At 30.9% G+C, this 11,829-nt stretch overlaps 1 protein-coding gene across 1 annotated transcript; it reads right to left on the reverse strand.

Moving 5' to 3' along the window:
* LOC105168417 (F-box protein At1g67340-like) lies at positions 5,872–7,950 on the reverse strand. Its single transcript, XM_011088485.2, has 3 exons — positions 7,565–7,950; positions 7,022–7,184; positions 5,872–6,892 (listed from the first exon to the last, which is right to left on the reverse strand). Exons 1-3 carry the CDS (start codon positions 7,828–7,830, stop codon positions 6,110–6,112), a joined length of 1,212 nt encoding a protein of 403 aa, XP_011086787.1. The 5' UTR covers positions 7,831–7,950; the 3' UTR covers positions 5,872–6,109.

Here is an 11,829-nt window from a genome sequence, read left to right on the forward strand (position 1 = left end):
AATTAATATTTTATTTTATAAAAAGTATTTTCTCTAAACAATCATTTAAATTAAATTAAGGGATAATTATTGTGTCAGTTCTTGAAATTTTGTTTAATTACATGTAGATCCTTTCTGCTCCAAATTTGAAAATTACGCCTATTTCCATTGATATGAAAGACAATTACAAAATCGTAATATTGCAATTTAATTGGCCATATTCAAATCATATGTGATTTTGGTCAAATTGGTTAGAAAAACACTCAAGTTGTCAAAATTTTGAACTTACAGAATTAAATTACGATAATCAATTTGTTAAGATAAAAAAATGCCAACTCCTAATTTACAACACTAAAATCCCAATTTTTCCTTAAAGTGGTGAGGAGTAATGCAAGAGCCATGCCCCTTCACCAATACATTACCACTTCAACAAGTTTTGATGGGAAACAAGTTTCATGATACAAGTGTACATAAACCTTCAAGGGAAAATGCACTTTCTCAAAATTTTTATATATGTGATGTGGGGTAAATATCATGAAGTTACGTCCCAGTAATGTAATTATGATTTTTAGATAAGTTTTAGACTTATTTTATTAATTCAAGATCTATACATTAATCCCGATATATCCTAAATTTTAATATGTATGGACTCACAATAATCATCCGAAATGTTTGTAGTTTATGAGAATCATACAATTGAGGAACCTTTCCATTTTGAGTAGCAAGTTTCCCTTAAAAAAGAAAAAAGAGTCCCCCCTCGGTAGCCCTTCCCACATGATGCTAAACAAAGGCAAAGAGCAGCTTTCCCGCTTTCTAATTCACTGCTGCTGTAGCTGCGTTGATCAATGGGCCTCGTTCCAGCCGCATATAGAATTTGTTAAAAAATCATGCAATAGGTACAATTTTTGCAACCCTAGCAACTTTTACGACGTTTAAATGTCTTAAGGCACTACAACAAATATTGTCAATGGCAACAACACAAATTCCTTGCAAAATAGTGGAATATGTTACTAATTTACATTAAAAATAAATTTAGCAAGAAAAAATATTTACTTGAAATTAGCTCACCGCTAATTTCAGTATCGAATTTTTTTGTTCTTGATTTTGCTAGAAACTAACCAACATATTATTTGTAAAATTTTGGAGGGAACTTTTCAAATTTTTGTTAAGGGCCAGCTACGAAATTTTGCAACATAAAATTCATTTCTAATTATAACAAGAAAATATTTTGTTTCTAATGCTAATTTTAATATTTATAAAAACTTAAAATTCTTATCCGTTGCTAATTACCAACAAATTTTCTCTCCTTTCTAATTTTTCTAGCTATTGGCATCATTTCTTTTAGTATGACCTACCTAATTTAACCATCAAAAAATTTAATAATCAATTTTTTTCCTGTATGATTCTGACGATAATTTATTTTATTGGTAATTCACAGCTAAGAGATTCAAGGCATATGGTATTCGTTATGGTTAGCAAATCCCTAAACTCGGACCATCAAATATTACTCAACACATCTCAAACCAACTTATTTTCCATAATTTGCTTGTGGAAAAACTAACATATGGAGAAGCTTATACATGTGTGCCTGCGCGCAAAGCTCGCAGTCCTATAAGAAGTTGTCAACACACCTAGTTTAATTGATCCGTCGCTATAGTGGCCGGCGTTAGTTGAGGATTAGGGTATTACGATCGTTAAAGAATCAGAAGTCGATCAAAATACCACCATAAATAATTAAAGGATAGAAATATCAAGTAATCTAAATTACGAAATCATTAAGTCAATAAAAAATTAATATTAAAGTGAAGATATGAATAATTGTAATCGAAGAATAAACGGAGTACTTGTGTTGATGTCAATTCCTTGAGGGGTGGGTGGACAAGTCAAAAGAAGTCCATTGAAATCAAGATTGGAGTACTTTGGCCCCCTAGTAATTTGTATGTATCTGTTTATACGTATATATAAATATAGTGCGTATAGAATTCAAGTGAATGTGAATTTTATAGACATGATGTATATATAATGGATATGAAATTTGCTTCAAATTCACCCCGATTTATAAAATTAAAATTTGTGACCAAATATCCGATAAATTAGACCCCAACTTGCCAGCAGGGCCTTGGTCCATCCACCCCATTTGTGTCCTAATATACATTATGTACATTATTTGTACCCAATTCGGATAATATTTATAATAATATTTAAAAATACTTAATTTTTAATTAAAAAACATACATTTGTAAAATAAATTATGTGTTAAAATATTAACAACTTATTAGATATCTGTAAATTAATCTTATTTAATATATATATATATCAATCAACAGAAGAAAAATAAAAACTTAATCAGATTTTGCTGATAATTGTACCTATTGGCTCCCAATTCGAGGCGAATTTGCAGTAGGGTGGGGAGAGTTTAAGGTCCATCTAGGAGGGTGGGGGTTCTAAAATCGAAACAAGATAGATTTTGTGTTTATCTAAATTGAAACAACGTAAATTTCGATTTCAGTTGAACTCAGAGTATTCCATATACACATAACATTAATTAATAATAAAAAAAATTAGATTATAAGTATAGTGGTGATGGTGACATTGTATGAATAAACAAATAGTGGGAAGAAAAAAGAAGGGTTTAAATGGGATATGGGGTTTTGGGGGATTATAATTTAGGACCACCCACACATATTAGGTTTGAATTTTGGGTGGTTGAGTTTGGGTTGTGATAGTAAATAGTGGTAATAATAATGGTGATAAAAAAGAAAGAATAAGTGCACTCCCACCATCACCACTATTTCCATTATATTTCTGGGATGAGGGGCATAAAGCTTCCTTTGAGACAACCACATCTTCCACTTGCAAAATGCCCTTGTCCCCTCTCTAACTTAACTTTACCCCCCAACAAAAAATATATATATATATATATAATTATTTCTTTTTCTTTTTTGTGGTATGGTCAATCTCTTACAACCTGACATTCTTTGACCAAACATAAAGTGGTACAGCATAAGAAAGGAGCAGTAACTTGCCTGGATTGGATTCTCATTGTATGCAATTACTTGCTACCTAGGATCCCTCTGTCACCCTATCTTTTACCACTATTTTTCCTCCTCTTTTTTTATTTGATTAAATTACATCTTTTACCACATTTTTTCCTTGGGCACATCTATTTATCTACTTATGTACCTTCCAACTAGCTCTAATCCCTTAATAATATATATAATTATGTTGCACTTTCAGAAATATATTATTATCTTCAATACCACCTTGTTTCATAAGATAGTTGTGTCTTTTCATGAATTAGGTCATGGAACGAAATAAATTGAAGTATTATTTTACTTATTATAATGGACTTATAAACTATAATTTAATTATGACAAGTTTTTCTAGTTCGTTTTAATGCTTACATTCTGAAGGTACTGTAATACAGGTTTAGTAAGACTACTCGTAAAATATAGGTATCATTCAGTCAGATAATTTGATATCAAATGTACTTACTAAACAGTAGTTATGGTTCGAACAGAATATTTTACAGTTGTCAAAGACTTTAACAGTCATTGATATACCGTTCGCTACAAGAAAAAAACTTGATAGCAACGAAAAAGATTAGTGTCGAGGTAATTAGTAAGTAAACTTCTTGTTGCTAAATCACATTATTTGATACAAAAATTTAACAATGAATTATTTATAACATATATTAGATAATATAGATTAGCAACGTAAATTTTACTTGCTGATTAGCTCAACGCTAACTTTAGCATCAAATTTTTCCATAACTATTGAGCTATTTTCTTGTAGTACTTGTTTGCCCGTCCTTACCTTTTTTTGCTTACTAGGGAAAAAAGAAAAAAAAATTAGCTTCAGCATTTAAAAGTAAAAAATTATGACGAATATTAATAATGAGAATTGTACAATAAGTAAGTTTTTAAATCTATTTTATTTGATCATATTAAAATTTTGCAACTTATAGTATGTCACTAACGACAAATTGGTAACTATTTTTTTTAAAAAAAATAAATTAACTTGTTAAAATTTTGAAAATAAATTGGACTTTTTAGTTTTTTCTATAGTAACTCTTTTTTTTTATTGGACAAATTTTTAAAAATTTACCAAACATTTGGCAACATCTTATAACATTTAAATCACCTTATAAGATGTTTTAAAAAGTTTATATACTCATTCGGACACTCTTTAAGTCTTTGCATTGAAGTTAATAAGGCAGATTTTCAAACATATTGCGTTATTACTTGCTAAAAAAATTTTCACATTATATTACGAGAACCTTTGGTACATGACATGCTATACTCAGTGCACAATGCGCCAGTTGTTTTGCTCATACGACGACCATTTCATCTCATGCCACGTATGACAACAATCAAGAGTATTTTGTACTATACGCACCGAATGCAGCATATAATGCACTTATAACTGACATTTCTCATAATCGGGATACCAACTTCTAATATCGTATTTTCTTATTTAATTGGGACATAGTAAATGAAATCTATATAATCACTCAAAAAGTTACAAAATTCGAAAACGAACCAATAAACTGAATTCTCCCCATCACTACAATCTTATAATAGTTGTATCGTTCTCATATGAGATTTGGTATAATTATACATAAATTTTCTATAATATAAAAAATAATATCCATTTCCATTCAATAAATAAATCTCTTGCTTTAGTTGAAAATTGAGGGACCAACCAATAATGAAATTCCCCTCATCACTACAACCTTGTATGGTATGTAGCAACACTTAGAATAAATGCTTCACTTTGTTTGCAAGAAAATGATGAAAAGGTCACAGCTACACATGACCCACACTTGCATGTGATATGCTGTGAGTTTGAGAGAAGTGTGAACAAAGCCCAACAACATCAACAATCTCTTATAATTAGGTTCCTAGGGTTTTTACATTAAACATTGTCCAACCCTTTCTCTTCTCCAATAATACCACCAATAATAATAATTCATACGCCATCATTGTGCAGCCGCTTCGCATTTAATTCAACCTAAATTACAACCATTCTCTTAAATGTTGTCTTATTATTTTAAATATTTATAATTTAATAATTGTCTAACAAACACACTTTCATGAAAACTTATTATAGAAAATATCTATAGATAATTATTCATTTTAATGAATATTTATAATATTTTAAATAATAAGAGAGTTTTTATAATTATAACAGACATCATAGAGGCCCCTTTGTGATTTACATTCAGTTGAAGTATTTGCAAGGCCTAGAGGTTTCCAATGGTTTAAAATAAGTATTTATTAGTTTATAATAAAAAAAGAGTTTTTTTTTCTTAGTTTTGTTTTATAACTTCTAATTTTAAATTATTTAAATTTAGTTGATTTAAACAAAAAATTATAAACAACTCCATACTAATTTCTGCAACTTACTAGTAAGATTATAAATATTTAATTATTTTTTCAAACACTTCAACTTCAATATTTTTTTTTAACTTTTACTGTTGCTTAAAATCTTTTTACAAAATTTATTCACACAACAAAAGTAGAAGCCCTTGCAGAACATCACGATCTTAAATAAGATGCTTATGTTGTTGAAAATAAATTTAAGAAAATGTTTTTATTTTATAATTTTTGATTTTGAACTATTTATATTAATTTATTTTAAGCCAAAAGTTATGGACAGCTCCATACATACTTTCTCCAATTTATTGATAAAATTATAAATATTAAAATATTTTTCAAGACTCAACAACGTCAGTTTTTTACGTTTTACTCTTATTTTCAAGCACTCCTTACTTTTAATATTGCTTTATTTTTACAATTTTGTTCACAACTTATTCCCAAAAAATAAAAAATAAAAACTATTGAAAACACCCATTTTAAATAGAGAATAAATAATTTTTTCTTTTTTTTCTTTTTTTGCTTTGCTTAAAGCCGAATAAACTACATTGTACATGGGAGTAAAATTTTCAGCTTAGAACCTTCTTACTTTCTCTATACAAAAACTGACCCATGAGAAAAGATATAATTCGATTTTCCCCCCCACAAAATTTGGCCTCAAATTTTCCCATTTTTGTCATTTCTCCCCCAAAACTCTCTCTTTCATTCTGAAAGACTCCAGTGCCGTTACCGTCACATTCACAGTCTCGCCGTTAACTCTCCTCCATTACTTCGTCCTCATTGACATTGCCGTTAGCGTTGTTGTTGTCGTTATTATTGTTCTCGTTTCCGTTTCCGTTGCCGTTAAGGTAATCGTTACCGTCATTGTTTCCATCCCCGTCTGCCCATCTCTCCACGGGTGTGCACTCCACCTTATGGCGCAGCTTCCAATCCAGCGCCTGACAAGCACGTGAGCAATAATTCACTGCTCCGCACACTGAGCACCGACGGAACTCATACCTCCGGGTCTCTGGCCGCCCGCAGCCCGAATGAGAACACAGCCGGAGCCCCGGGCCGGGAGTCCGACCTGAGAACCACTCGGATAGAAATTGGTTGGCGGGGTGAGGCGCCGGAGACGGCACATTACACCCGAAATCGCTCAACAGTGGGCAAACCCCCTCGGTGGCCTGGCGGTCAGGGGTCCACGACAGCCAAGACCTGGGCACCACGGCCGACGGGCACGCGACTAAGACGGTGGCTAACTCACGCGCGTTGGCTTGGATTAAAAATCGGCGTCCCTCGGCGATGTTGCGCTTCACCCCATAGCCATCCTGCAGGCAGTGGCCCAGTTCTCGGAGAGCGTCTACGTGGCCTAGATAGGCGGCGCGTGCGCACAACGCCACACCGGCGGGCAAATTCTTGTCGTTCTTCGAGCCGCCGCTGCCGTTGAACTGGATGATAGCGAGTGAGTACAGCGCCGGCGAGTGAGAACCAATCGCGGCCTTCGCCATTAGTGATGCCCCGGTTCCTCGATTTTGCAAACAGTAGAATCGAATCTGCGCCAGCAACAGTAATGAATCGAAGTGATTGGATAAATCGACTGCTATCAGGAAAAACGCAAAAATATAATTTTCAAATTTTATCACATTTTGGGAGAAGAGAAATGCTAAACTATTAATACCAACCATGCCCAGAGTGAAGCAGGCTTCCACGTTTCCGGTGTCGGCGCAGAGTTTCAGGAACCGGTGAGCAGATTCCGACCAGTTTTTTGCTTTAACTGCTAGCATTCTCCGCGAGGCTTTGGATAGAACTACCGAGTTGAGGCCTAATCCGTTGAGTCTTTTGCATCTGTTCATTGAAACAATAATAACAAAACGTTAGATTCAGACGACCACCAGTTTGAAAATCAAGCATCTGAACTCAAACAGGAAAATCATTTTTTCTGCATTAGATAAACAGAAATGATTCGAAAACGTCGCCTTTACTCAAATTGAAAATAGTATAGGTTTTATTAACGCGCCAGTCATATCCTTCGTGCTTCCATAAAAGATGTTCCATATTACTTGTTCCCTCTCACTTGTCAAATCTCCTCGCGATTTCAGTAAGCAATAATTGCAAAAAGTTGGATTTTCAAAATCAAGAGAAGTTAAAAAAGGAGTTTTTCATGAAATTGAATTTTGAAGAAACTTTAATATTTCTTAAGTTTAAGAAGAAACAAAATAACATACGTTATAAGAACATTGATGAAATCGGCAGGGCAGCTGGCGGTGGAGCTGAGTTTACAGAGGATAGAGAGGACAAGATCGTCCGGCAAAGCATCAAAGAAGTCACATCCTCCAGGAAAGCCTCCATCATCCTCCGGCGAAAGCTTCAACTTCTTCCGGCGACCTATCTGCTCTCCGGCGGGGAGCGCCACTTTCCTCCTCTTCACCACTCCGTCGGCGTTATTCAAATTCATCACTCTAGGATAACACAGCCCTCTCCTGGTTCTCATTCTACAAGCACATACATACACACACACACCCCACAACTATTCAGCCTCTCTCTCGTGTGTGTTGTGCGTGTTTTTTCTTCTTTCTTTTTTCTCTTCCTGAGAAGAAATGAAAGAAATGCAAGAGGAGCTGCCTTTATATACACACACACACACACAAGGAGAGAGAGAAGGAAGTGTAAAGAAGGCAACAACAGTAGTATTTGATGGGGTATGCTAGAATTACGAATTTATCCCTACGGTTTCACTTCTTGTCTTTATTTACCTAAAAGAAGGTGGTCAAACGGCGTTGACCAGATCCCCACGGCCGTCGCTGTACTTCTCTCTCTCTCTCTCTCCTCATTCTCTCTCTACTTTTTGTACTGTCAGTGAAAAAGTGAAAACACAATCTGACACAAAATTACAGTCCCCAATTTTCACTCTCCGGATTGAGTGAATTTCAAATCTTATTTCAATAATTAAAAATATACCTAAAGCGTCAAATTTTAGAAAAATCTCCAATTTACTTAAACACGCCTACATATTTGCCATTTTAAATTTATATATGGTATATGGACAAATCCAAATTTATGAATTTAAATTTTATTTAATGTAGGTATTCATTTTTACTTATGTTAATTTGTTATAATTTATTAAATTATAATTAATTATATTGATGTTATTACTTAATTTATTAAAATATTTATATAATCATATCATTGCTGTTTTAAGAAAAATTATAGAATATTTAAGTGGACTTATTCGCTCTGTCGAAAATTTTATAAGGTATTTGAGAATTTATAAAATATTTGGTAATTTTAAAATAAGATAAAAAATTAAAATGTTAAGAATTTATAAACTCTTATAAGATATATAAGCTTATATGGTCTTTTGAATGAGCTTAGCCGGAATTAAAATGTTAGGAGTTTGTAAATTCTTACAAGTTGAGTCTCGTAATTATGAAATTTTGAGGTCAAATTCTACCTAATGTATTAGTTTATTCAATTTGTTTATCTTATTGTTGTAATTTTTTATTTTTGGCTAATTAAATATAAAGATAGAGCAACATTTTATTAGAATCCAGATCATTGAAAATTTAATGTTTCTTACCATCTAAAATTAACATTCTTTTGAATTTATTGAGAGTTTGGTCCAAATATTTGTCTCCAATATGGAAGCATAATTCACTAAATAAAAAAATATTATATTAATTTCATATTTGACTTTGACTGTTTTCTAAGATTTTTATAGCATTTTCATCAAAAATATATGTTCCATTTTATAAATACAATTGATTTTTTTTAATTTTTTAGAATTCATGAAATTATTATATACTCTGTCATAAAAAGTTCACCCAAACGAGTCTTACCAACAGACAAGCATTACCTAACTACTTGTATTAAATTTTCATCTCATTTCAATTTTATCTCAACGGGAAAAAATGAGATGGGATGCGTTTGGTTGGGATGAGATTCGTTTCTGAGTATGTGATTACATGTGAGATCAAAGCGTAATAATAATCGTCAATATGAGGAAATTATTTTTACAATCAAACACGATCTTAACTTGGTCTGATTGGAGTAAGATGAGGAAATATTGGTTGAAGAAAAATTCAAATTATATTTCACACACATTTTACTACTCTAACAAAAGATATTTTTCACATTAACTGTTTAATCATTCTATTTTTTGGTTTGACCTTACACATTTTACGTACTACATCAATTATTATTATAATTATATATATATTTTATTTTTTAATTAAGTATTGAAATTATAGCTTTATCCGGCCATAAATCACCCTTAAATGTGTATGTTTATGTAGATATAATATTCTATTATTATTCTTCAAAAAAATATAAAATATAATAAAATTAAAAAATAGAATGGTCGAATGTAAAAAAAATATTTTAAAAATAAAAAATATGAATAATTTAATATGTTGAGGGTGTCTGCATTTAACTTTTTCTTTATAGATAATTTTGTTAAGAATCAATTATTTTTTTGTTGTTTAAAAAATAAAAAAGAAAAGGAAAACAAACTTTACCTCGGAGCTTGAGATGCCCCATTAACAGAGGGCGCGTGGGTGTAGTTACTGGGAGAAACAGACAAACACGGGTGTTGTTGAATTGCACGCGGTATGGGTGAGGGTAGGGGTGGTGTTGCAGTACAAATTAAATTCAGGTAGCAAAATTTGGGGTTTCTCTAACTACTGGAAGGTCAAAGGAGGGATTGAGTTACACACTCTTTATTTTATTCTATTTTATTTTATAAGATTCGATTTATTATTATATTATTTAATATTTTGAAAAAAATTATAAGTATTTTTTAAAATTTATATAATTTTTTATTATTTAAGTAATTATTTTAATTTTTCATGTAATAAAAGTATTTCATATCAAATTTCAGAAAAATTCATTATATAGTTTTTTTTATATTTAAATTTAAATATTAATTTATAAATCGCTATTTTTAAATAAAAAATATATAGAAAGTAAATAAATTAAAGTAAGGCCTCGTTGGCCGTGTTTGTTTGTTATCATTGTCCATTTTATGGCCAATTTTTGGATTCCTTTTTTGCCCCTTTTTCAGTCCTCAATACAAATTTTGCTTTCAGTCCTTTCGCTACCCAACAATTCTTGGTAACTAAAAATTTGGTGGAAGAGATAAAGCTCAACTAGACATGAAATCAACGAGCCTTTCTTTTGGTCGCGTTGCTGATGCCGTTCATCTCAATTTTGTATTTATATAATAAATCAATTCATAAATTGTATATGATAACATCGTTTTGTGTTAATTCAACGATTCATAGCTCATATAAATTTACATGGGACAGTACCAAATTTACCTTCTTCATTCTCGACCAAACAAAATAGAGTAAATTGCTTCGATATTTTTCAGATCATGTCCAAATATATAAATACGTTTGTAAGACTATAAGTGTATTTCTTGAAGTTGTAATTATAATTATAGGTACATTTCTAATTTAGTGGCAAAAAATTACACGAATACTCTTTAAGGTTCATTGCACTAACACCCGTTGGTATTTGTGTATCTGGACATAACATCAAGATTGTCAATGTAATTAACCAAAAAAACAATAATACATTTGGATTGATGGATTTGAAGTACATAATTTTGAATCGTAATATTAAATTTTTTGAATTTATTTGAATAATTTCATATTAGAAAGTATTTTAAAAAATTCAATTCTTATTTTGAAATATATTTTATGATATATTATTGAATTTTAAATTCTTTTGATATGAATTCATTTGAAATTATTTTCATAATTTATTCCAGAAAATCTGAATCATTTTATTCAAATATAGCACAAAAAGAAGTACCACTTTTTTTTTTTTTCTTTTTCAATGAAAAGTTATAGCGAGTGTGTATTATTATCTCATACTCGATCCAATTAAAGAATTTTTCAGTAATATATAAGTTTAATTGAATTTATTGAAAAGTAAATTTGGAGTTGGCCCGGCTTATATTCATTATACGTAATAAGCCTGAATTTAACAAGAACGAATAATATCCCACATAAGATTGTTCAAACAAGAAGAGTTATTGAACTACGTTCTGCAGAATAATAAAAGAATAAATAAAAATATGATCAACAAAATTACTAATATATTTTTTTTCCTTTTATTCTTGTAAGTATTTATCCACTCTTGCTACAATGTATTGATAAAAATAATTTAGGAAATAATTCATTTCTCAAGCTTTAATTATTTCTATAAATTTTGGCTATTGATATTTTATATTGTGAAATCATTTTAATTTTTAAATATATCAATGAAGTTTTATTTTTTAAACAAGGGGTCCCAATAAAGTCATATGGAAATGAAAAGTTGCACATATTCTTTTCTACTATGAAATATGGGACACATGAATTGTCAATTATCCAATCTTTTTAATTCCCTTCAAACCAATTTTTGACCTTTATTGCACACAACATTTAATCTTTAGTATATATACCCAAAATCATTTTTTATTTTCTTATACTATAGGGGAAGTCAA

Source organism: Sesamum indicum, linkage group LG8, assembly GCF_000512975.1.
Source record: "Sesamum indicum cultivar Zhongzhi No. 13 linkage group LG8, S_indicum_v1.0, whole genome shotgun sequence".
NCBI classification, from domain to species: Eukaryota; Viridiplantae; Streptophyta; class Magnoliopsida; order Lamiales; family Pedaliaceae; genus Sesamum; species Sesamum indicum.

Excerpts from the sequence above, each read along its gene's own strand:
- LOC105168417 (XM_011088485.2), bottom strand. The coding sequence starts at position 7,830 with ATGAGAACCAGGAGAGGGCTGTGTTATCCTAGAGTGATGAATTTGAAT. Across the intron at positions 7,185-7,564 it reads TTCATCAATGTTCTTATAAC|ATGCAAAAGACTCAACGGAT; the intron begins GTATGTTATTTT and ends TTCAATGAACAG. Across the intron at positions 6,893-7,021 it reads CCTGCTTCACTCTGGGCATG|ATTCGATTCTACTGTTTGCA; the intron begins GTTGGTATTAAT and ends TTGCTGGCGCAG.